Here is a 25,174-nt window from a genome sequence, read left to right as displayed (position 1 = left end):
AGCACTGGTCCCAAATGACCTGGGCCAGTCACTGTCCTCTGTGGGTGTTTCCTTTCCTCAGAACGACAGTATGGGACGATATGAGTGAGTTTGAAGGTCCTGCCCACCCGTGTGCTCTTATTCTAGGACACAGTTGCAACCCTGATGAGAAGCTTTATTGCTAAAAAGTCAGTGAGGGTTTATTGAGTCCCCAAACACCAGCTCTTTAAACCACTCCAACAACTGCTGTGAAGGTCACTGTGCAGAGACCCTGGGTAGGGGAGGCTGGAGCCAGGTGAGTGTGACAGGTCACAGATGGCTCTCAGGCCACCTGCCTTCAGCTCCTTTTGTTTCGGGTTCTAGCCAGAAGCCCTGGGGCCTGTCTCTTGCCTCTTCTTGTAGCATGAGACACCCTTGGGGGCCCTGGGGAAGGGAAGGCCAGTGGTGTGGCTTCCCTTTCAGCCTAGCAACGCCCAAACCCTTTTCCTCTACCTGGCTCCACTTGTCCCCAGATGCTATCCCCAAATTCCAAGTAGCAAAATTCCTGGGTTTCCCCTTCCCAGCTCAGAGTCACTTATGGCTGGAATGTGGGACAAACTCTTCTACCAGAAGGTCCAGGGCGGTTGCAGCAGCTCAAAGGTGGGGATGCTGGTGACATTGACTGGGATGGAAATGATGGCCCATGGCAGCCCATGCTGTTCCAGAGAGCGGCGGATCATGTAGCTGGGAGGGCATGAAGAGAGGTGGTGACGGTCACTTTCTTGGTACCCCATCATGCCCCACTGTCCCCATCAATCTGGGAGTTCCAAAGCCCGAGATCTTTTTTTGCCCTCTAACTGAAGCACCCCAAGTTGAGGCCTGCAAGAAGGGACTGGTGATTACCCCTGACCCAGTCATGGCGCCCAGCCTGGAGCTGATAAAGCCAGAGGCAAGGAGCCCTCACCCGTCTCGGCCGAGCAGGAAGAGGGCGGGGATGTCAGCTGTGCGCTGGGTACTGTCCTGGATCATCTCCACGTAGAAGCTGTCATTGTCAACCGCGTTGTCAGAGATGATCACCGCCCGCCCGCCGTGCTCCTGGACCACCCGAGTCTTGGAGAGGAAGGAGCAGCCCCTGGAAGAGGTGGTGATAAGACCAAAGGAAAGACAGGTCCTAGCTCCCCCTTCCCCAGACCATCACCCTGGGAGTATAGAAGGCAGACTATGAAGAATCTGTTATAAAGGCTCATAAGTAAATAGCTAAAAGCATGGATAATTTAAATACATTTCTTTTTCCTTTTTCTTTTTTTTTTGGAGACTGGGTTTTGCTCTGTTGCCCAGGCTGGAGTGCAGTGACGTGATCTCGGCTCACTGCAGCCTTAACATGCGGTCAAGCAATCCTCTCACCTCAGCCTCGAGTAGCTGGGACCACAGGTGTGTACCACCATGCCCAGCTAATTTTTGTATTTTTTGTACAGACAGGGTTTCTCCATGTTGCCCAGGCTAGACATTTCTTAAAGACGCTTCAAAAGATGAAATTTTCAAAAACAGCTCTTTCAAAGCACTACTACCAATAATCTCAGAATCTGCCATATGCCTGCCCACTCCTCGTGTCCTGCCTGCCCACTCCTCGTGTCCTGCCTGCCCACTCCTTACCCCCTCTCCACCAGAGCAATCTGGTCCTGGATGAAGAAACCGTTGCTGAGTTCCCCGCAGGCCTCTGGAGGTTCAGCGGGGACAAGGTGAATCTGCTCATACCTTGTGTGCTGAAAAACATTTAACATTTGGACAGGTGAGAGTGTAATGAGACACACCTGCTTTAGGACTGGGCTGACAATCCCATCTTATTGGCGCCTTATAAAGTGTGAAGGAAACATGGAGTGGTTTCTGTATCGCCAGACACTTAAACATTTTTACTTAATTCTCGCAAAGGCCTATCTGGTTGTCCTACACCACCCTACCCTTCTATGAGATAGGCAGGGGAGTTGGTTGTAGATCCAGAGAGAGGAAGTGATGTGCCTTAAGTCACATAGTTCACAGGTAGAGCTGGCAGAGAAAGCTGGTGCTCTTGGCTTTTCACTTTATGTCCCCTAAAAAGACAACTTGTCCCTCCATGGTGCCTAGGTTTATATTATACTCAGGGGAGTAGCTGGAAGAGCTTCCTTTCTGTGCTGCAGCTCATGGAAGGCAGAGCTGATTCTGCTCCCTTCCCTGTCCCAGCACTCAGGTGGGATGAGAGGGTCACTGCAGCTCAGTGAGGGGAAGGGGGAGGTTGAGGATCAGAGATCAGGGGCCTCCCTTAACTTACAAAGATACCACCAAAGTCCTTGGCAGGTGTGGCTGTGAAGATGTATCGAATGTCCCCAGGACTCAGCACTTGAAAGTACAAATAATCATGGATACGGAAGCCTGAAGGATAAAGAGTACAGGTAAGAAGCCTCCCAGGAACAAGCTGGTTCAGGTTCAGATCCCAGACCCTGTGTCTTCAGCTAGGCTGGCTATAGTCTGGGCTCAGGGTCCTGGCTTCAGCCAACGGGGTCCACTAGTGGCAGGGTTGGGGGCTAGATGGCCTCTGTCCTGGGGAGGATAGAGTTGATGCAGAGTCATTAACCCCAGAGGTTTATATCAGCTGCTGCTGCTTACGCAGTAAGCCAGGAAAACTGAGAGCTCCAGGGTTAGTATTTTTGCTCTGAAGACCTGGGAGTTTCAGGGTAGAGATGTAGTGGCCTGCGTACAAAGCAATTCTCACTAAAATTTAAAAGTTGACTTTCTGGTCCCACTGCCATCCCCTTAAGTTTAGTCACTATCATCTCTTGTCCTGACAGCTCAGCTTCTTACCTGGGCTCCCTGCCTCCATTCTTGCTCCCCAAGCAACAACCAGAAATCGAAAACATCTTAGCAATTATGAGCACATCACCATACCTAGGGTTTCAATAACTGCCCTTTGCATTTAAAATTTAAACTCTTTTTAAACTGTGGCCTACAAGACCCTGTTTGCTGTGGCCCCTGGCCACTCTTCCAACCTCATCTCCTCCATCCTGTGTTCAAGCTACACTGGCCTTTCAGTGTCTTCACTTCTCTGGGTCTTTCTGCAGGCTGTTCCCTGAGCCTGGAAGGCCCCCTACTCCCACCCCACCCTACTTCCACCCCTTTACCTGACTCTTTCCTAGTCATCCTTCAGGTCACACCTTAAATGTCACTTCCTCAGAGAAAGCTTCTGCCTCATGATTGCCCTCCCATACCCATTCAAATGTACTTTTTAATAAATGGGGACTTTCAACATAATTTGTAATTATACAGCTTTCATAACTTTTCTTTTTTTCTTTTTTTGAGACGGAGTCTCGCTCTGTCACCCAGGCTGGACTGCAGTGTTGCGATCTAGGCTCGCTGCAAGCTTCGCCTCCCGGGTTCACGCCATTCTCCTGCCTCAGCCTCCGGAGTAGCTGGGACTACAGGCGCCTGCCACCACGCCCGGAGAATTTTTTGTATTTTTAGTAGAGACGGGGTTTCACCGTGTTAGCCAGGATGGTCTCTATCTCCTGACCTCGTGATCTGCCCGCCTGGGCCTTCCAAAGTGCTGGGATTACAGGCGTGAGCCACCGCGCCCGGCCTCTTTTTCTTTTTTTGAGACAGGGTCTCACTTTATCACCCAGGCTGGAGTGCAGTGGCGCCATCTCGCCTCACAGCAACCTCCACCTCCCAGGCTCAAGCGATTCTCATGCCTCAGCCTCCCAAATAGCTGGGACTACAGGCGTGCGCCACCATGCCTGGCTAATTTTTTTTTGTATTTTTTAGTAGAGAGGGTTTCGCCATGTTGACCAGGCTGATTTTTTTTTTTTCATTTTTTAAATAGGAATGGGGTCTCGCCTTGTTGCCAGGGCTTGTGATCCTCCCACCTTGGCTTACCAAAGTCCTGGGATTACAGGCGTGAGCCACCGCACCTGCCCTGGATTCATAATTTTTAAATATCTGCCTCTTCCACTTTGTAACTTCATTCAATGAAGAATCCCCAGTGTCTTGCATAGTGGCTACAATATAGGGATAGCCCTATAAACTTTCCTGAATGGGTGAACAACTATATCTAGCTCCATAGCACCGATGAAGAGAATTTCCAGACAACTAGATTTTTCTGGGGCATGGGATCTTCTCCTCAGCACCAAAGTTTAATGTTGTACCTGGACTTGAGTCCCTGGTTTCCTTAACCCAGAGAGACTGCGGAATGTTGAAAGATAAAAACTGCTGTCATGGGCGGGCGCGGTGGCTCACGCCTGTAATCCCAGCACTTTGGGAGGCCGAGGCGGGCAGATCACGAGGTCAGGAGATCGAGACCATCCTGGCTAACACGGTGAAACCCCCGTCTCTACTAAAAATACAAAAAAATTAGCCGGGCGTGGTGGTGGGCGCCTGTAGTCCCAGCTACTCGGGAGGCTGAGGCAGGAGAATGGCGTGAACCCGGGAGGCGGAGCTTGCAGTGAGCCGAGATCGGGCCACTGCACTGCAGCCTGGGCGACAGAGCAAGACTCCGTCTCAAAAAAAAAAAAAAAAAAAAAAAAAGAAAAGAAAAAAAGAAAACTGCTGTCACAAGTCTGTTAGTCTATCAACAAACTACCAAGTCACTACTGTGTACCAAGGATGGCATTAAGGCTTTAGCTGTCTTTGTTTACTGCCCAAATCACAGCCATCAGTTAGAGCTCCCATGGCTTGGCACTGGGCTATACAGTCCTGGGAGTGGGGACTCCCTCTCGGATACAAATACACACCCAGAAAGCCTTCCTGGACTAGCGTCAAACTCACTCCCTCCTCCCCAACCCTTGCTTGCCTTTGCGTGTGCTTATTGTGTAAGTTGTGGGTATACGTATGTGCTCACTTATGTGCATAGATGTATACATTTATGTGCTTGTGTAGGTGTAAACGGTTTGTGCGTGTGTGCCCACGTGTAGGAATGTGTGCTCCTGTGTACATGTGAATGCTCACATACATATCTCCAGCCTGTAGTATCCTTCCTTAGCTGTCCCTTCTGGTCGCACCCTGAGTCACCTGGGTCGGCGCTAGTGGGCGGGGAGGGGCGAGTGGGGAGATCTGCTTTGTCGTGGGAAGGTGAGGAGTCAGAGCTTCAGCCTCAGGCTGCGCCCACTTTATGTCCTTGGACCACCACCCACTTACTTATTCCGGCCGCCCGCTCCCAGACCTGTCCTGCTCTGAACTCGCAGGGTCCCCAAGGTGACCCTTGGCCCCCAACCCGAGACGCGCGCAAGCTGGACGGCCAGCCCCGCCCTGCAACGCAGTCCCACCCGTTGCCGCTCACCGTGGGCCGCGACGCATGCGGGGAGCCAGAGCACGAGACAACACCAGCCCGCGGCGCCGGGGACCATCTCCAGGGCCCGGCCCGGCGCCGCGTTTCCTCCCGCCGCCCCGCCGCGCGTCGCTCGCCGGACTTCAGCCTGACAGCTGCTCCGGCCTCCCGCCCACATACCCGCTCTCGCCGCGGGCTGGACGACGGGAACGAGGCTCAAGGCTGATTGGCCCTGACGCCTGCTCATGTAGCCACACTTTCCGCCTCTGCGCCTTAGCCTACTTCCTATTGGTCGAGAGAAGTGGAGCCGGGGGCTGATTGGCTTAAACTCTTAACAGCTACAACCGGCCCTCGCCTCAGCCCCGTCCCAGCATACTCTCCGGGTCCTCGCTGGCGGTGGGCGGGCCAGGGAGGACAAGCACTGGAGGTGTGCCCGTAGCCGGACTTGCTTCAGCTGTCGATAGTCGAGGCCGTTAACCCTTGCGGTCTCGGTCCTGTCCACTCCAAGGCCGCCTCGATTGACGACGATTAGCCTTCTCCCAGCTGCGCTTCCCTCCTCCCCACGCCTTCACGGGAAGGCACTCGTCTTGCGCCAGGGGGTCTTCCGCCCAGTGCCACCAACGCTTGCGCGCTCACCGTGGATAGGCGCTGGGGCCGCGGCCTGGCGCACGCCATCCACGAGGAGCCTCTGGCCAGTGCAAAGCCAGAAAACGGGCATTGGGGCCAGCTTCCCACGCTCGCCCCGTTGACACTATGTAACTGTGACACTGGACACCTTGACCTCTCAGCCTCCTTTCTCTCATCAGTAAAATGGCCTTAATAGGACCAACGCAATAGGGTTGTGAGGATTAAATGAGATCGCTCACGTAAAGTGCTTTGGCACCAGCCTATCCCACACTTTGCGTCCCACACTTTTGCCTTTATTGCATTCCTTGGTCTGGCGTCCGGGGATGGAGGAGGGTGGAATTAAGTTAGTAGGTGATGCGGGCCGAGCAAAGACCCTCCGTGCTCTAAGAAGCACGACTGAAATGCGGCGACCCCTCTTTAATGAACGCCCCTCACTAGAGAGTCCCCGAAGCCCAGCCTCAGATCCTTCTAGCCGCACCGAGTCGGTGGTAACGAACCATAGAGTAGCGGAAGTGGTCCGTTCTCTTCCTCTCCCGGCCCAAGCTTCTGGGTATTTCTATTGCGCGAGGCATTGTGGGTTGCTGGGCGGCCCGGTCTCGGAGAAGAGGGGAGAGTGGCGGGCCGCTGAATAAGCTTCCAAAATGATGGTGAGTGGCGTCTCGCGCATCCGTCGCCATCAGCTGCCATCTGGCCGGTGGCCGGCGCCGCTCGGCCTGGGCTTGCTCTGTAGGACCCTCTTTTGCTTGCCGCCTCTGTCCTCGCCCAGATCCCCAGCTTAGGGGCAACCCCAGCCAGCCGCGGCCTGGCTCGGCCGGAGCACGGCGCTGGAGCCGTTGGCGAGGGCTGCGTGGGGCTTTAGAGGAGTCTCTGGGCTGGCCGGTTGGGGACTACAAGTCCCAGGGTGCTTCGGGCCCGCGAACCCACGTCGGGGACCTCTTTTTTAGCCCCGCATGATCGGGACTTGCGTGAAACGAGTGCAGGTCGGCCGTGGTTACGCGGTCGGCAGCTAGACTTGGAAGCTGGGGCTGCCCTGAGATTTGCGGGCTGTAAAGACGTGTGCTTCTTGGAACCGGCACAGACACATTGGGGACCTCATATTGTGCCCGCCTAGGGACTCACTATGTTCACTCGCTGACCCTCACCGCAGCGTGCAGAGAAGCAGACGCCTTCCCTAGTACTTATAATTCATTCACTCATTCGCTCAGTCATTAAATAAACGCGTCTTTAGTGCCTACTGAATGTACCAGGCCCTGGTGGTTGCTGGGGGTTGCAGCCTCTCAGCCAGGAGAACGGGAAAGGTAGATGGAGACACTGTATCGGAGGTGGGAAGACCCAGGCTCGGACTCTGGTGACATAAGAAAGGCTTTTCTAGTTGGCTACCTAACTCTGGGTCTCGTTTTCTTGAAATTTGGGGCGAGGGAGTTGCTGTGAGTCCTGGAGCCACCTAAAGTGCTCCTTGTAGCTCTACTTCCCACACTTCTTTTCTCTCTCTCTCGGAGCTTTAGATACTTTCCGTGGGTCCCAAGCCTCGATGGTATCTCCTGGGTTGTTATTGAGTAGGGCCAGCTTCCGAGGTGGTGTTTGACCCTGACTGAGATACTGCTTTCTGTGCACTTGGCAGTTCACTTATTCATTTTGGCCTGTCCGACTCTATCTTCTGCTCTTTTCCTGCTTCCTGCAGCTTTTCCCTGTCCTGTTAGGGACGCAGACGCCTTTTAGGTGTTCTACCAAATGCCCTATGAATCCCGCTTGTACCCAAGGTAGAAGGAAATTAGCATTTAACAGTACTTCCTCTCCCCTTTATGTCTCTAGCATTGCTCATTCTTGAAGTCGTCTTCATCTTCTGTGCAGAGGCAGCATAGTACAGCAGTTGAGAGTAAGGCCTCTGGAGCTACACTGAATGCCTAGGTTTGTAACTTAGCTCTGCCACTTACTAGCTGTGTGACTTTGAGCATGTTATTTAATTTCTGGTTCTCAGTTTGTCAGTGTGCCTAGCAGATAGTAAGCACTCAGCAATGTTAGCTCTTACTCGGCGAGGTGGTTGTTTGCTTCCTTTCATCTCTGGAATCAGTCCATCCCGCTGCCAGGGCTTCCGTAAGAGCTTTGGTTCACATTCACACAGCTAGGGATCAGAACCGCCATTCTCTTCACCAGTGGGCTCTAGATCATCACACTTGGGTTTTCCCTGAACTGACCCCTCCTCTGTCAGATTGACGTTTCCCTGCTGTATTGGCTCTTGATATCTCCTTCCCATTTTTGGAATGTGAAACTTCTATCTCCAAGAGTCTTCCTGTCTTCAGATTGGCCCCTGATATTCTAGAATACTTCTGTAATCGAAAGAGAGGTGAAAAGGTCCCCTGAAACCTCAGTCCTGTGATGTTGGTACAGCTTGCATAAAATGTATGTCCTCGCCTTTGTGGTGTTGAGCGCTGTGTGCCTTGGCATAGACACACTTGTTTTGTAAGCCATTAAGCTTAATGATGCTTAGTGAAAGTTTTAAAGTAGGATGAAGAGGAAGATCAGTAAGCTGAAATTCCAAAACCTTCCATTATACCTGTGGCCAATTACTGGAGTCTGCTCTTGTTTCTTTTTCTTTTTTTTTTTTCCCGAGATGGAGTCTTGCTCTGTTGCCCAGGCTGGAGTGCAGTGGCACCATCTTGGCTCACTGCAACCTCCACTCCCAGGTTCAAGCAATTCTCCTGCCTCAGCCTCCCAAGTAGCTGGGATTACAGGCATACGCCACCACGCCTGGCTAATTTTTGTATTTTTAGTAGAGACGGGGTTTCACCGTGTTGACCAGGCTGGTCTCGAACACCTGACCTTGTGATTCACCCACCTTGGACTCCCAAAGTGCTGGGATTACAGGCGTGAGCCACCGCACCCGACCTTGTTTCTTATTTATTAGAGGAATAAAAAAAAGGAGCGAGGTTGAAAGTAACTAAGGGATGGAAACTGGACTTTCGATACAGTGCCTGCTGCTGGGGAACTGTTAGAAGAGGACCTATCCTGCTTGTCTTGGCTTGACTCAATCCAGCTCTGCCACCTTTTCCACCCCATAGATGCTCTCTACCCAGCCTGCTGTTTCTTCAGGGCTTACAAAGCATAGGGAACCTGGGGGATCTGTGGTTAGCTGCTTCCAAGCTCTTCTTGCATTGTGCTTAAGAACTCTCAGTAAATGTAGTGTTACTGTAGTGCCAGTGCTTTTCTCCCCAAAAGTCAAGAAGCCAGTGCTGTCAAGCACTTACAAGTAGTAGTTGGATTTTCAGCCCCAAAAGCTGCTGAATATTGCTTCATGTGTGGCCAAATCTTGGCACTCTTCAAATTAAGGTTATTTTGGTCCTTGTCTTTGGAAAGCTTGTGCTTAAGCTGGATGGTGATAAAAAGTTGCGAGCAAGGGCAAGTGAAGAGAAAGTTATGGGATTCCCCTATTCAGATGCCCTTGTTTATTACTGTAGAGAAAACTTCTTGGAAGAATTGGAGCTCTGAGGAATTGGTGGCCTGGTGGTGAGAAAGTGGCTTTGGTAGAAGATGGCAGAGTGACTATTTTAGATGGGGGTACACTTTGCAGGTTGAGGTGAGAAAAAGTATACACAAGCATTGGGTAAGTTAACCTGTTGAGGTGAAAGAACCTGTTGAAGGTGATAGGAAGTGATTGAGACTCATGTTAGTTTTTGATTTAAAGTGTAAGACTCCATCCGTGGCAGGGGTGGACCAGAGGAGACTTGGGGCTGCCATAAGGAATGATTTAGCAAGACTGGGAGATGGTAGGGCCTTTCAGGACACACATCTTTCCCTTACAGAAGGTGCCAGGGACTGGGCCAGCTGAAGGGCCAGAAAGAATGCTGGGAGTATAGAGAAGCCATTTCTTGCCACCAGACCTGGGACACTCCAGCAAAAGGAAGGAATTTTCCCTTCAGTTGACGCCTGACCCCAAATGTAGGGGTTTACATGACAAGCATTCTTTTTAAAATAAAATGAGTAATGTATGATTATTTGACAAGCATTTAAAAAAATTTAATGAGGGCCTGGCATGGTGCCTCATGCCTGTAATCCTAGCACTTTAGAAGGCTGAGGCGGGAGGGTTGTTAGAGGCCAGGAGTTGGCGACCAGCCTGGGCAACATTTTTTAAATACAAATTTTAAAAAATTAGCCAGGTGTGGTACCTCATGCGTTGCGGTCCAGCTACTCAGGAGGCTTGAGCTTATAGTAAGCTATGATCTCACCACTGCACTCCAGCATGGGTGGTGGAGCAAGACCCTGTCTCTTAGAAATATATATTAAAAAAGAATAATATATTAAATTACTCCCACTCTCTTATTCCGTAGAGTTTATTGGGTATTTTTCGTTTTCTTTTTGTAGAGACAGGGTCTTGCCATGTTCCCCAGGCTGGTCTTGAACTCCATGAGCTCAAGTGATCCTCTTTTTTCTACAGTGGTTTTTGTTTTTTATGTAAATCACAGTATGCCATTCCTCTGCTGAAAGCTTCCCAGGGCTTTCCTTTTTAGGAATGAAATCTGAACTCCTCACCATAGTGTGTCTACAAGTGTGTATGTGATCTGGTTCCTGCCTGCCTCTTCAGCTTTATTCCAGTCTTCCTCTTGCTTACTACCCTCCAGCTGCGCTGGCCAAAAGAGTTGAACTTTTTAAGGAATTGACCAGTTAATAAGGAATCAGCCTCATGAGTGGCAAGACTCTGTCTTTGGCAGGAATTCCTCACTCCTCATTGTTAGGTTGGGAAAGCTCTGTGCTTTCCTGCGCCTTCCTTGCTCAGACATCCACGTACCTCTAAGGACTAGGTGATGGCTTTCAAACTTTTTATTGCATTCCACAGTAAGAAATACATTTTTAATCATAGCCTAGTAACAAATTTAACACAATAAAAGTTTTGAAATAGTATTTATCCTTACTACATTCTGTGTCACACACAAAATTAGCCAGAAACACTTGAGAAGACTGGATCTAGTTCGTGGGCTTATCTCTGAAGGCTCAGATTTGAATGTGGAGAGAAAGTAGTCTGGTTTGCTAAGCTGAGAAATTGCTCTCTCTGCTAATAATGGTGGTCACTAGAGCAAAGATATCTGAGCGGGCCCTTTAAAACAAGCAAGTATCCCTGTTTCTCAAGAGTTTCTAAAGCAGGTCTGCAAATGAAGCCCTTACGGGGATAGGGAATGTTCTGGAGACCAATGCAATATAGAAAGAGGAAAACTTCTTTGGGGTATCTGATTGGAAATTAGTCACACAGAAGCTTTATTCAGCCAGCATGAGAGATGGAAACATTGCTGTATGAATTAGATTTGCCGTCATTTTTCAAAACAGGGCAAAGGTGCTATTTGTTTCTCTGCCTGTTTTCCTACACTGCAGCTGAACATCACTGTTACATAAAGCTGACTGCCTAGGCATCTGTAGGACAACACCTCAAGCTCTTGGCATCTTGCATTTTGCATCAGTGTCCCATCTGCTTCTCTAAGATTGAGCTGTAACACAGACAAGTGGATGTTTTGCTGCGGAATGAACACTTAGCAGGGTCTGCCTCTTCCTCCTGTGTTGTGACCCAATTCCTCAGCACAGGGAGTAAGGTCAGAAGTTGAAAAGGCCATGGTCATTCAGCTGGGTACCGGAGAACTCATGATTTTTTCTTTTAGATTAGGTCAGTGCTTCTCAAACCATTTTCCTGTCTAGCATACCTGCAGGGTAGGCTAAATTTGATAGTGTCTCTGGAGGTAGAGGCTGGTTGGGGAATGGATGTGGTAGACAGTTGGGGGAATGTGGTTTAAGAAGACCTCTAGATAATTCTGTTAAGGGAGAGATGGGAGCATTTTCCCCTTTCCCCTGCCAGTCTCATTATAATAGATGATTATTAAAAGCAGTTAATTTCTTTCTTTTCTAGCCCACACCAGTTATCCTATTGAAAGAGGGGACTGATAGCTCCCAAGGCATCCCCCAGCTTGTGAGTAACATCAGTGCCTGCCAGGTGATTGCTGAGGCTGTAAGAACTACCCTGGGTCCCCGTGGCATGGACAAGCTTATTGTAGATGGCAGAGGTAAGTCTACAGAGTTCCTCAGGCCTGTGTGCAGGAAAGGAGGCTCCTGAGGGGGTGTTTGGGACTAGCATAGGTTGGTATCAGAAATCCCACTGCTTTTAAGATCGTTGAAAGATGACTCACTCTGAAGCAGTTCCAATTCTTATATTGTCCTGACTGCTGAGCCCGTGTGGGAATATATGAGAGAACCTAGGCTCAGGAGCCTGTTGCCTCATAGGGAGACGTGGCCTAGAAACATGAAATAGAACCATCTGGAGTTTCCTGTGTTCACTTCCATTGTTACCAAGACAAGAAAATTCCTGTTTATATCTTGGTATATTAATTGATGTGTGAGGGTATCAACTGTGGTAAGAATATCTAAGTGGTTACTTTTATTTAAAAAATCTTTTCTGTATCCAGTTGACCTGTATTAATTGCTCTTCAAGGAAAATTGGGAGTCTGTGGTCTGCAAAAGCTTGTGATTTTAGACCCTTTGTGTACAGAGCTAATTCTGTATAGAAAGATCAGATAGGTATCCTTTCCCTTCAGCCCTGCCGTGATCCCCTCTGCCCCATCCCAGTAAAGTGTAGATGGGCTCTAGGTCCCACTTGAAGACAGCATTTAAGAAAGGGGCTTTAGATTTTTGTTTGTTTCTTTTAAGGCAAAGCAACAATTTCTAATGATGGGGCCACAATTCTGAAACTTCTTGATGTTGTCCATCCTGCAGCAAAGACTTTGGTAGACATTGCCAAATCCCAAGATGCTGAGGTAGGTAAATAGTTGTGTGTTTAAATGGAGGTTGAAACACATGCTTGCTTGCTCCTTAGTTCTCCTCTATTAAATTTTTTTAAGATTATATATAATTATAATTGTACAAGTAATACATGCTTATAAAAGTATTTAGAATTAACAGCCTTTTAAAATTCATACTATTTCGTTACATGTAGCTTTTCATATCCATTAATACATTGGTGAATGACAACAGTCTTTAGATATAAGTCTACTGCCTGAGATCTTAACAGGTTGTGTGCTGTCATTTGTGTGAGTTGCTAGGTTAAATAATTTGACTTCTCATCTCTTATAAAATGGGGCTGTAAACTAAGACTTCCAATCTGCCTTTCTTTTTTTTTTTTTTTTTTTTTTTTTAAAGAGATAGGGTCTTACTATGTTTCCCAGGTTGGCCTTGAACTCCGGGGCTCAAGCCTTCTCTCACCTCAGCTTCCTTAGTCGTTGGAACTACTGGCATTCCCCACTACACCAGGCTTTTTTTTTTTTTTTTTAAACTGATGATAAAACAGACATAATATTTATTCTTAATACCATTTTTAAGTGTATAATTCATGGCATTAGCCAGTCTATCTTTTAAAAATAAATTCTAACACTGGAGTATTAATAAATGTGTTGACAGATAGGTTTTGTATTTTAGAGTACTGCAAAATATGTATACTACAGGTATGTCCTGAAGTTACGTTAAAAGGTTTATTAGGAGCCAAGCCTATAAAACAGGTATAGCATATATAAAATTAAAGAGAGAAGAGTCTGGATTTGATTTGTTTTTGTCTTCAACGAGGGAATAATGCCTTTTGGTCCAGAAATCTGCCCACTTAAACCTTCTCTATAATAACCTTTTTTTTTTGCCCCTTGAGAATTTCTTACCTTACACAGTGAACATACATGAAGTTAAAAATAAATTTCTGGGCTGAGCATGGTGGCTCATGCTTGTGTCTCATTACTTTAGGAGGCCAAGGTGGGAGGATCCCTTCAGTCCAGGAGTTTGAGATCAGCCTGGGCAATACAGCACGACCCCATCTCTACCGAAATAAATTTCTTCCAGTTTAGAGTTTATCCAATTTTCTTAGAAAGCTCTTTTTCTTTTTCACCCTCATTAAATAGGATTTAGATCCCATCACAGAAAAGCACCATCTAAAAAAGATTAGCAGACTAGTAATCTGCTTATTCCCAGTAGTTTTTTTTTTTTTCTTTTGAGAGGGGGTTTCATTCTTGTTGCCCAGGCTGGAGTGCAATGGTGTGATCTTGGCTCACTGCAACCTCCGCCTCCTGGGATCAAGCAATTCTCTTGCCTCAGCCTCCCGAGTAGCTGAGATTGCAGGCACCCACCACCACGCCCGGGTAATTTTTGTATTTTTGGTAGAGACAGGGTTTCACCATGTTGGCCAGGCTGGTCTCGAACTCCTGACCTCAGGTGATCAGCCCGCCTCGGCCTCCCCAAGTGCTGGGATTACAGGCATGAGCCACCGTGCCTGGCCTCCTCATAGTTTTTGAAATATAAAGAACTTTGGCTGGTCCTAGGACGTTTGTTTTAGTGGGATTTGACTGAAAGTTACCTTTTTTTTTTTAACTCCTGCCAGATGCAGTGGCTCATGCCTGTAATTCTAGCACTTCGGGAGGCCGAGGTGGGAGGATTGCTTGAGGCCAGGAGTTCAAAACCAGTCTAGACAACATAGGGAGACCTTTTCTCTATTAAAAAAGAAAGGAACTCCTGCAGTACCTTTTGCTTCTTGAGACGGAGTCTCACTCTGTCACCCAGGCTGGAGTGCTGTGGTGCGATCTTGGCTCACTGCAACCTCTGCCTCCCAGGTTCAAGCAATTCTGCCTCAGCCTCCTGAGTATCTGGGATTACAGGCGCCCGCCATCACGCCCAGCTAATTTTTGTATTTTTAGTAGAGACAGGGTTTCACCATGTTGTCCAGGCTGGTCTTGAACTCCTGACCTCAGGTGATCCGCCTGCCTCAGCCTCCCAAAGTGCTGAGATTACAGGTGTGATCCACCGTGCCCAGCCACCTTTTGCTTCTTAAACAATGTTTGTCTCTTGCTTCTTGGTACCATGATTATTTTAAGTATTGTATTACAATAAGCATGACAAGGACTGTTTTATTCATCACAGTGCCTTGTACGTAACATAAGTTCTCAGTTCATGTGTGTAATTTTTTACCCTGAGGACATTTGATTGTCCACATCAGCCCTCTTTAGAGAATGGGGCTGTCTGGGGAATTAATTTTGTAGCCCAGGACTGTTTGACATGATGGATATGTAACTACCATTACCTTCTTTCTACTTATTGCAAAAACTTGTGCGTCCAGAAAAAAGCTTGATATCCATTTAAATAATATTCAGTTTAAATGGATAGTGTGCCTAAAAATGGAGTTTCAGGGCTTTATTCCCTGAACATCAGAAAACCTGTATTTCCTGTCATCATCTTCCAGGTGGGTGATGGCACCACCTCAGTGACCTTGCTGGCTGCAGAGTTTCTGAAGCAGGTGAAACCCTATGTGGAGGAAGGTTTACACCCCCAGATCATCATTCGAGCTTTCCGCACAGCCACCCAGCTGGTATGGCAGTACTAATTAACCTTCTCTTGGGCCTGGACACCTTCACATTTCTCTTAGGAAGGGGAATTTCTTTTCAGGAGTGTGGAGGGACTGGGGAACAGGGTACTTTGGGCATTTTCTGACATCTCCCTAGTAATCTGAGTTCTACTAATCTGTAGCCATTTGATGAGGTGTATTACTTAATCTCTTTAAGCCTCAGGTTAGAGTCAGCCTGGTAGACTATGATGTAGACATAGTCTCTTAGTAAGGACTAAGAGACTCATGGCATACTACTACTACATGCTATACTCAAGCACCTCATGGTGTATATTGAGACCTAGCTATTATTTGCCCTCTAACCTTCATTTGTGATCTGGGGCAAGTCATTTAATCTTTCTAGGCCTTACTTTCTTTGCTATCTCTAATTTGAGTGGTGACATTAAAATGAAATAATATATGAGGAGTACTTTGGAAAAAAATAAAAAGTTTATATATTTGTATGCATATTTTATATATAACTAATATATAAAGTGCTACAAGTTGTCGTAGGTGTTTTTAGTAAACCAGGTTTGGCTTAATCTCGTGTCACAGCTGTTTCCACTCATTCGCTGTAGCGTGTGCAGACCCAGAGCAAAATCTTGGAAGCACCCTGATTCTTCAGAACTGTATACCCACTCTGCATTTCTGACTTTTGGAATTTTCTGAACTATAGAGTTTTACATTTTTCTGAGCAGTTACAAGACCTAGAAGTTTCAGCTGTAGAGTAGAAATGCTTAGGATTTGGGAGTGAACAGACTCAGGACTATTGAGAGATTGAGGTCCACTTCAGCAGTTTGTCTTTAGCATGAGAGACTCATTCAACTTCTGTTCTTGGCAGGCAGTTAACAAGATCAAAGAGATTGCTGTGACCGTGAAGAAGGCAGATAAAGTGTAAGTCTGTAGTGGGTTTTTTTTTTTTTTTTTTTTAAAGAGACGGAGCCTTGCTGTATTGCCCAGGCTAGTCTTGAACTACTGGCTCAAGTGATCTCCCACCTGCGACTCCCAAAGTGCTGGGATTACAGGTGCGATTCACCGTGTCAGGCCTTTGTCAGAACCTTGACTGACTTCCTGTGGCCAAATTGGATGCAGAAGCATGCTGCAATCCCTCTATGTGCCTGGGGCTGTTTGGCTCGTGCCAGACCCTTGGCTGTGTCCCAGCCCACAGAGCACAAAAGAAGCTGTCGACTGTAGTTTAAAAGCTGCCACATATGAGATCTTTGACTGCAGTCACCATCTGTCACTGATAATCTGCCCTAAAGATACAAAAGGTGAAGTTGGAGAGGGCTGAGTTTAGAGACTGGAAGGGAACTACCTCCACACTGTAGTAGAATCAGATAAGAGGGATTTGGTTTTCAAGACCTGATGCAGATTCTGCCCTTGTGTCCCAGGGAGCAGAGGAAGCTGCTGGAAAAGTGTGCCATGACCGCTCTGAGCTCCAAGCTGATCTCCCAGCAGAAAGCTTTCTTTGCTAAGATGGTGGTGGATGCAGTGATGATGCTCGATGATTTGCTGCAGCTTAAAATGATTGGAATCAAGAAGGTACAGGGTGGAGCCCTCGAGGTAAGCCTGCTGTGGCCTTCCTAGACAGCTCTTGCTTTCATATTGACCCTTCAGACAGCTTCATATGGCAGAGGGGTACTCATTACAGGAATAAAGAGAATGCATGTTAGGCAGGAAGTCAGACTTACATTGTACTTTCCATACTGCCATTAGAGGCTGTGACTAGATAAACTTGGTAACCTCTGTGGATATTATTTGTCAGCAGAATAGAAAATTGGACTGTATGATTTTCAGAATCTCAGGTTCTCTATGTCAGTGGGTGGTGGAGGGGTAGTAGGGCTAGCTCAAATCATCAATGACCTCCCAATTAATACATCTGAGAGGGATTTTTCAGTTCACTGCTTACTCCTAAGTGATACTGTTAAGCTTGCCCTTCTTTCATTCATTTATCTTGAATAGATGATACATATTTCAAACTGTGAAGGGGCCTAAAGTTAAAAGTGTTTCATGCACTACCCCTGCCCCATATACAGCCACTATTAGTTTGTGTGTATCCTTGCAGAATTACTTTGTGCATATATGAACATGTATGTAAATACTGTTTTTTAAAGACAAAAGATTGCTTATATAGTGTTCTGTAGCTTGCTTTTGTCCATTTAACAACATATTTTAGAAATTGATCCACATTAGCATGTGTAGCTCTTAACTCAGCACCCTCCAGTAGAGCTTTCTGTAGGGTGGTGGGACTGTTACATATCTGCACTGTCCAATATGATAGCCCCATCCACACTTGGCTACTGAGCACCTGAAATGCAACTAATGTAACTGAAGAACTGAATCTTAATTTTATTTCCATTTAAATGGCAACATGTAGCTAGTGGCTACTATCTTGGACAGCACAACTCCTTCTTTTTAACACAGTAGTATCTGTCTGGAAACGTCCTTGGTATCTCCATGCTGCTTTTGGCTTTTTCAGTCTCTGGCCTGCTTTACTTATTACTCTTCGTCAGTGACCTCAACTGAAGCGATTTGGATAGAGGAGGACCAGCTTGAAAGATAGCCTGGCCCTTCTCTTTAAATTTTACCCTCCCAAATTGCATTCCCACTTTGCCATTTCCCCTCCTATTGTGGCATATGTCAGACCAGTGGGCTGAGATTCTCTGTATGTAATAAAGCTGTGAGGAACCTGGAGGTCATCTGAGCCATTTCCCTATCTTCATCATGGCTTGCTGACTTTGTCTTTACTCACTGCTTTAGTAGCGATTTTTCATCTTCTCTTGGGCCTTCCTACTTCCATAAATGGTTGAGATTAGATTGGCATCCACTTCTAATCTAGAAATGGCATCCATTTCTAATCTAGATAGATTAGAAATCAGGACTAATAATCTTACCCGGCAAGAGAGCCAGGGACTCTAAGCCACACTTGCGTTTTTCCGAGACTGTCCTACATTCGTTAAATACATACAAACCTGACCCAGAATTCAATAAATAGTGGTAGTGATTATTTACTTGTTACCAGGGTTAACTGGGAATTTTCTGATCCATATCTTTAGTCCTCACCTCTCCTCTGAGCCTCATGCTCTTTCTTGTGTCTAACTGCTGTTAAACGCTTTATCTTGTCCTCCACTCCTGTGATAGCATTTTCTGTATTTCTTGTCATAGTTGGTGTCACCACCGTTTATTCAGTCACTCAAACCAGAAATCTGGGATCATCCTTGAAAACCCTTCTGACTCCAGCCTGTCAATTACCATTGTTCCATTTTACCTCGTGATTTCCTAATTATTTATTGAGTCTGTCTCTTTTACTCTTTGCTGGTACTATTGCCACCCCTCTTCCAGTCTTGGATCCCCTAAATCCATTGTACTTATTTACTATTTGCAGGGTGAAGTTTCCTACTTTATTCTTCTGCGTAAAGCCTTCTGATATCTACATTCCCTATACAAAGCCAGGCGTTAACAGAGCCTGTAAGATCCTTCTAAACTGGCCCCTGCCTACTTCCCCTCTCTCTTCTTCACTGGCTGGTTCTTACCCTCTAAATTCTAGCAACTTCAAATGGCTTTTCATTCTCTGATTCCACAACACTGCCTCCCACCTCTTAGGAGAACCCCTTTTTTCCTTTTTTCTCTTTGACTAATTTCTGCTCATCCGTCATTCAGCTCAGGCATCACTCCCTTTAGGAAGCTGTGGATTTGAATGATGCAGGAACTGGGGACAGATACTCTTCACCCATGGGTTACAGTATTATAGATTAGAATTGTAGATGAGCACTGGCAGAGAAACTAAAGGTTATTGAACTGAATACCCTTTTTTATGGTGTGGGAAATGACTCGGTCATTTAGTAAGGAAAAGATCTGAGATTGGAACCTAAGTCTCATGGTAGTGCTGAGTCAGCCCTGGGTGCAGTGTGCTTTCTATTATGCCCTGCTGTTAAATCCAACCCACAGAGAAGCTCTGTTGCAGAACAAGTGGTAGAAGATCCCTACCTTGAGGGATTGAGGTCTGAGGAGCTGCAGTGATAGCTTAGAAATTATACAGGGGATTTCTGATTCTTAAGACCTTTTGGCATCATCTTCTGGAGGGAGGAAGCGTCAAGGCTATAGTATCCATGCTGTTGGGGCTGTGGGGGTGGAGGGTGCAGTGCAAATTACGGGTACATGGAGGTGTACAGGAGGATACTTGAGATTTGGGAGTTGGGGCATAGAAGGGGGTAGCATTGCACAGCTTTTGTTTTGCCTTCTTTGTAAACACCTGGCTCCTCTTCTGGCATACTTTTTGGAAGTTTGTACAGCATTATCCATTGGCCAGTGCTGCAGAGGCCAGTCTTAGAGGACAGCCCAGTAGGCCTTTACCATGCTTTGCCTCTGCTAACCAGATGATTTTCCTTATGCTTAAGGGGTAACTGAAATAATATGTTGTGTTATTTAAAAAAAAAAAAAAAGGATTTGTCTTCGATTTTATGATAACAGAAAGGCTGTGTTACAACAGTGAAATAAAGACATGATTAGCTCAGGTTCACAGGAATGGATAAGCACTAGCCAGCAAACAACTAGCTTGATTTTATTTCATGTTAGTACCAAACCATTAAAGTGTTTGTTTTTTTAAAACAGGATTCTCAGCTGGTAGCTGGCGTTGCATTCAAGAAGACTTTCTCTTACGCTGGGTTTGAAATGCAACCCAAAAAGTACCACAATCCCAAGATTGCCCTTTTGAATGTCGAGCTCGAGTTGAAAGCTGAGAAAGACAATGCTGAGATAAGAGTCCACACAGTTGAGGTAGGTGGGTTCACCAGTTGGTGGGGGCATGGAAATGGGCAGCTTTCTGAGCCAGAGCCCTGGGTCTTCATGACTGTTGTGGGCCCCTTTCTCTTCCTGCCCCCCTGAATATTGATGTCTAAGTACTAGGCCCCCTTCTTTCCATACTCTGTGTTCTCCCTGAGTGACCTTGACCTGAGGAAATTTGGATAGGGAACACCTGTTGAAATACGCTGTGGTCCTGGGGAAGGGGATGGCAGGGACTCTCTGGCTACATAGCCTGCCCGGTATTTTGGTTCCTCTTGTTGGTACAAGTGTGAGTTTCTCCACTTCTAGACTAGACCTAGTGCTGCAGAGACACGTGTGCTCTCATTGTTGATGTTACCCAGGCTACCTCTGGAGGTAGCCGTGTCACCCACCTTTGAGCAGTTCTTGGGGAAGGGGTCTTTTTTTTTTTTTTCCTTTAAGACGGAGTCTCGCTCTGTTGCCCAGGCTGGAGTGCAGTGGTGCAATCTCGGCTCACTGTAACCTCTGCCTCCTGGGTTCAAGCAATTCCCCTGCCTTAGCCTTCTGAGTAGCTGGGATTACAGGTATGTGCCACCATGCCCAGCTAATTTTTTTTTTTGTATTTTTAGTAGAGACAGGGTTTCACCATGTTGGCCAGGCTGGTCTTGAACTTCTGACCTCAGGTGATCTACCTGCCTTGGCCTCCCAAAGTTCTGTGATTACAGGCATGAGCCACTGTGCCCGGCCAAAGGGGTCTTATTGGGAACTCCATGAATCCAGCACCTCAGAAGAGGCTAGACCTCAGCCAGTTTAAACTATTTCTCGCACCTTGACAGCACCAGCTCTGGTTCTCAGCCTTGGGGTTACTTTCTGCTTTTGTGTTGGGGAGTTTCAGGTGATTCCTAAGTCATCTCATGGGATCCTTATTTGCTTGGACTGAGGAGTAGCTATTCTGTTTATCTCTGTTAATTCCCAGATGAATCAGCATGTTTTATTTGGTGGGGGCAGATGGGTATATTTTACCCTACCATATATGTCAACCTTCACCCCAAAACATTCTCATCCTTTTCTGGGTCTCTCCAGGATTATCAGGCAATTGTTGATGCTGAGTGGAACATTCTCTATGACAAGTTAGAGAAGATCCATCATTCTGGAGCCAAAGTTGTCTTGTCCAAACTCCCCATTGGGGATGTGGCCACCCAGTACTTTGCTGACAGGGACATGTTCTGTGCTGGCCGAGTACCTGAGGAGGATCTGAAGAGGACAATGATGGTAACCAGATTTTCACAGGCTGCTTCTTGGCCTTTGTGGCCCTGAAGGGTTTTCACTGACCCCTGGTATAACAGAGTGTACTTTCAGGTTGGCGTGTGAATTGAGCCCTTTTTTTTTTTTTTTAACTCTTTTTTTTCCAGGACACACTCCATTTCCATGTGTGTGTGCCCAGTAGCACAAACTACTTTAGTCTAACCAAAACAAGTCCAGAAATCTGGTTTGTGAGAGAACCTAGCAGTAATGCTATGATTAGCTGGACAAACTCAAATATTGATTCTTCCAGCCAGATTTTTTCCCTTTCATGAGCATCCCACAAAAGATACTTTTAGGTTTAAAGTACTCCTGAGTTCAGTTGCTGGACCCAGTGCCACCCTAGTTTAGGGGAGGGAGTATAAGCTGAATCGAATGGGTCCCTATCTCCTTTTAACTTCTTCTGTTTGCCTTTGATGTGTTTTAGTTCTATTTTGGTTTTTTTTTGCTCTTTCAGAGAGGGGGAAGGGTCGCCTGGAAGTCAAGGGAAAGGGCGGGTAATGTAGAGGCTCTGGGGGCATGCGTGGGAATTGGCTTTGAGACGAGGTGGCAGGAAGCTGCCTGGCCTCGGGAACCTTCACTGCTAGATCTTGCCTTCCTTGCTCCCTAGGCCTGTGGAGGCTCAATCCAGACCAGTGTGAATGCTCTGTCAGCAGATGTGCTGGGTCGATGCCAGGTGTTTGAAGAGACCCAGATTGGAGGCGAGAGGTGAGCCGTGGGCCCAGGCCGAGCTCACAAACCTGCCTGGGTCTGGTCTTCTGCCATCTTTTGGCTGTGGTATACAGCTTTTACAAAGTCTCACCTTTGTGTACAAAGTGGTATACAGCTTTTACAGAGTCTCACCTTTGAGCCATAAAGAGCTCAGATAATATACAGCATTACAGGAAGATCTAAAAGCCTTGACTCCACAATCTTTTATGCCCTAGTGGTACAGCTGCAGACCTTTCCAAGAAAATGTCTATAAGGTTGGGATTGGGTAACCTGAGTGAAGAATGTAAGAGCAGCTGCTGAGTGTTGGGGGGGCTGGCAGTGAGGACAATACAGTAGGATGGTGGCAGACAAGAGTTCATGTGTGTACTGTTTAATCCTGGGCATAGGTACAATTTTTTTACTGGCTGCCCCAAGGCCAAGACATGCACCTTCATCCTCCGTGGCGGTGCCGAGCAGTTTATGGAGGAGACAGAGCGGTCCCTGCATGATGCCATCATGATCGTCAGGAGGGCCATCAAGGTACTGGGCTGATATCCTCCTGCTTGCACAGCCTACTCTCTCCTATCTCCCTAGCTGATCAGACCTTGGATTTGTGTGGTGATTCCTTCTCTATATAACCTGCCCTTTCCTGGGTGGTGTGGTGAGCCCTGATTTGCCCCACAAATGGTAGAGAAACTGAGGCTCAGTTTCTCAAAAATAGGTCATCCTGCCTTGAAAGCTAAGACTTGTTGTTTTAGCCGGGCGTGGTAGCTCACACCTGTAATCCCAGCACTTTGGAAGGCCGAGATGGGAGGGTTGCATAAGACCAAGAGTTTGACACCAGCCTGGGCAACATAGCGAGATCCTGTCTCTACAAAAATAAAAAAATTAGCCAGAAATGGTGGCATGTGCCTGTAGTCAGTCCCAGCTACTCGGGAGGCTGAGGTGGAAAGATGCCTTGAGCCCAGGAGTTGGAGGTTACAGTGAGCTATGATCACACCACTGCACTCCAGCCTGGGCAACAGAGCAAGCAGAAGAAAAAGACTTGGCTTTGTTAGCAAACTGGAGCTAATGTAGTCAGATATTCCAGTAATTGTGCCAGTGTCCTTGAGCTGCAGGTGACCTTGAAAATAGTCAGAAACCATAAGGTTCACCAGGTTGAAGTTAGGATGTTCTAGATAGGGGCTGTGTCTGGGCGTTTGGGGCTTAGGATGGAGGAAGGAATGAAGAACCACTCTTTCTGGGCTGAAGGGACCTACTGAGTGGCCCAGCATGGAAGCTTGGACCAGGGGCCCTCTTACATTGAGAGGTGGTCTGATCTCTGCAGAATGATTCAGTGGTGGCTGGTGGCGGGGCCATTGAGATGGAGCTCTCCAAGTACCTGCGGGATTACTCAAGGACTATTCCAGGAAAACAGCAGCTGTTGATTGGGGCATATGCCAAGGCCTTGGAGATTATCCCACGCCAGCTGTGTGACAATGCTGGCTTTGATGCCACAAACATTCTCAACAAGCTGCGGGCTCGGCATGCCCAGGTGGGTCCTTTCTCTCCCCAGGGTTCAGGGTTTGGGCGGGTGGGGCTAGATTCTGAACGTGAGCTGTGCTTACTCAAGCTGTGCACGCCTGGCCCAGGAGATAGGCTGCAACTCCCCCCAGCCTGTCTGCCTGACCAACTCCCTCCTCTGAGGGCAGAAGGAAAGCCATGGTGCTAGCACAGGAGATCCAGGGTTTCTTCATTGCTTCTACCAAGAGTGTGATCGTGGCCAGGTGCGGTGGCTCACGCCTGTAATCCCAACACTTCGGGAGGCCGAGGTGGGCGGATCATGAGGTCAGGAGTTCGAGACCAGCCTGGCCAACATAGTGAAACCCTGTGTCTACTAAAAATACAAAAAATTAGCCAGGCGTGGTGGTGGGCACCTGTAATCCCAGCTACTCAGGAGGCTGAGGCAGGAGAATTGCTTGAACCCAGGAGGCAGAGCTTGCAGTGAGCAGAGATCGTGCCACTGCACTCCAGCCCAGGTGGTAGTGTGAGACTCCGTCTCAAAAAAAAAAAAAAAAAAAAGAGTATGATTGCTTCTTATGGTACCACAGGAGGAACCTTGCATCCACCTTCCTGGAAGCACACACTGACCACATGGAGTGGGCTTACCGGTGTGGTGGTGAAGCTCTTCAGAGCCCTACAAGTGTGACCCTGGGCTAGTTACTTCAACCTCTCTGAGAGTTTAATTTCTCCATTTGTTAAATAGATAGAGGTTTGTTAAGTGCTTAGCACCCAGTGAATGACCCTGCTTCTGGCTTGTATTAGGACTTTTGCTTAAAGTCACTTTACCTCTGTGTCTCACTTGCCTCATCTGTAAAATCGGGCTGTTTGAAGCAATGAGATGAAAGATGGGATAGTATTTTTGTTATTCCTGTTTATCTTGAGAACTCATTGTTTGATATATATATATAGTCCTCAGGTGACCTGAGGATGGGGCCGCCCCAAAACACAACAGCTTGCCTGGGAGAAGATCCCAGAGGTCTTGTGTGGTATGTCCAGGGCTAAGGGGAGGAGTTGGCGGGAGTAGGGGTGTTTCCAGGTTCCTCGCATGCTCATAGGAAGATGCAGTATTCTTCAGCGAAATGCCACCAAGTTCAGAGAGTCTGCGGGTTCCTAGCAGTGTCTTTTGGAGTACCAGTTTACAAGAGGAAAGTTGAAAGTAGTTCCATATTACCTCCTTTCTTTTCCTACTCTTTTAGGGGGGTACATGGTATGGAGTAGACATCAACAACGAGGACATTGCTGACAACTTTGAAGCCTTCGTGTGGGAGCCAGCTATGGTGCGGATCAATGCGCTGACAGCAGCCTCTGAGGCTGCGTGCCTGATCGTGTCTGTAGATGAAACCATCAAGAACCCCCGCTCGACTGTGGATGCTCCCACAGCAGCAGGCCGGGGCCGTGGTCGTGGCCGCCCCCACTGAGAGGCACCCCACCCATCACATGGCTGGCTGGCTGCTGGGTGCACTTACCCTCCTTGGCTTGGTTACTTCATTTTACAAGGAAGGGGTAGTAATTGGCCCACTCTCTTCTTACTGGAGGCTATTTAAATAAAATGTAAGACTTCAGATAACTTTGTAAATTATTTTGGCATGGTACTCATAAATGTCTGGCTATAGCTCAGA

General features: G+C 47.4%; 2 protein-coding genes across 5 annotated transcripts; one reads left to right on the top strand and one right to left on the bottom strand.

Moving 5' to 3' along the window:
• Positions 1–133: 133 nt before the first annotated feature.
• Positions 134–6,573, bottom strand: PRADC1 (protease associated domain containing 1). 2 transcript variants are annotated; one of them, XM_054678536.2, is made up of 5 exons: positions 6,373–6,573; positions 2,264–2,364; positions 1,612–1,721; positions 923–1,090; positions 134–702 (listed from the first exon to the last, which is right to left on the bottom strand). In XM_054678536.2, the coding sequence occupies exons 1-5, from the start codon at positions 6,560–6,562 to the stop codon at positions 582–584; spliced, it is 690 nt and encodes a 229-aa protein (XP_054534511.1). In that variant the 5' UTR covers positions 6,563–6,573; the 3' UTR covers positions 134–581. The 2 variants fall into 2 exon arrangements, with proteins under 2 accessions (XP_054534511.1, XP_525786.5); XM_525786.8 differs by lacking the exon at positions 6,373–6,573 and adding an exon at positions 5,261–5,495.
• On the top strand, positions 5,593–25,117 carry CCT7 (chaperonin containing TCP1 subunit 7). 3 transcript variants are annotated; one of them, XM_009442595.3, is made up of 12 exons: positions 5,593–5,675; positions 11,763–11,916; positions 12,557–12,663; positions 15,120–15,245; positions 16,102–16,154; positions 16,652–16,823; positions 19,872–20,036; positions 21,105–21,293; positions 21,934–22,031; positions 22,421–22,553; positions 23,341–23,547; positions 24,752–25,117. In XM_009442595.3, the coding sequence occupies exons 2-12, from the start codon at positions 11,889–11,891 to the stop codon at positions 24,971–24,973; spliced, it is 1,500 nt and encodes a 499-aa protein (XP_009440870.1). In that variant the 5' UTR covers positions 5,593–5,675; positions 11,763–11,888; the 3' UTR covers positions 24,974–25,117.
• The last annotated feature ends 57 nt before the right edge of the window (positions 25,118–25,174 follow it).

The sequence above is a fragment of the Pan troglodytes genome, chromosome 12 (assembly GCF_028858775.2).
Source record: "Pan troglodytes isolate AG18354 chromosome 12, NHGRI_mPanTro3-v2.0_pri, whole genome shotgun sequence".
Lineage (NCBI taxonomy): Eukaryota > Metazoa > Chordata > Mammalia > Primates > Hominidae > Pan > Pan troglodytes.
This window is presented reverse-complemented; position numbering and strand designations above follow the sequence as displayed.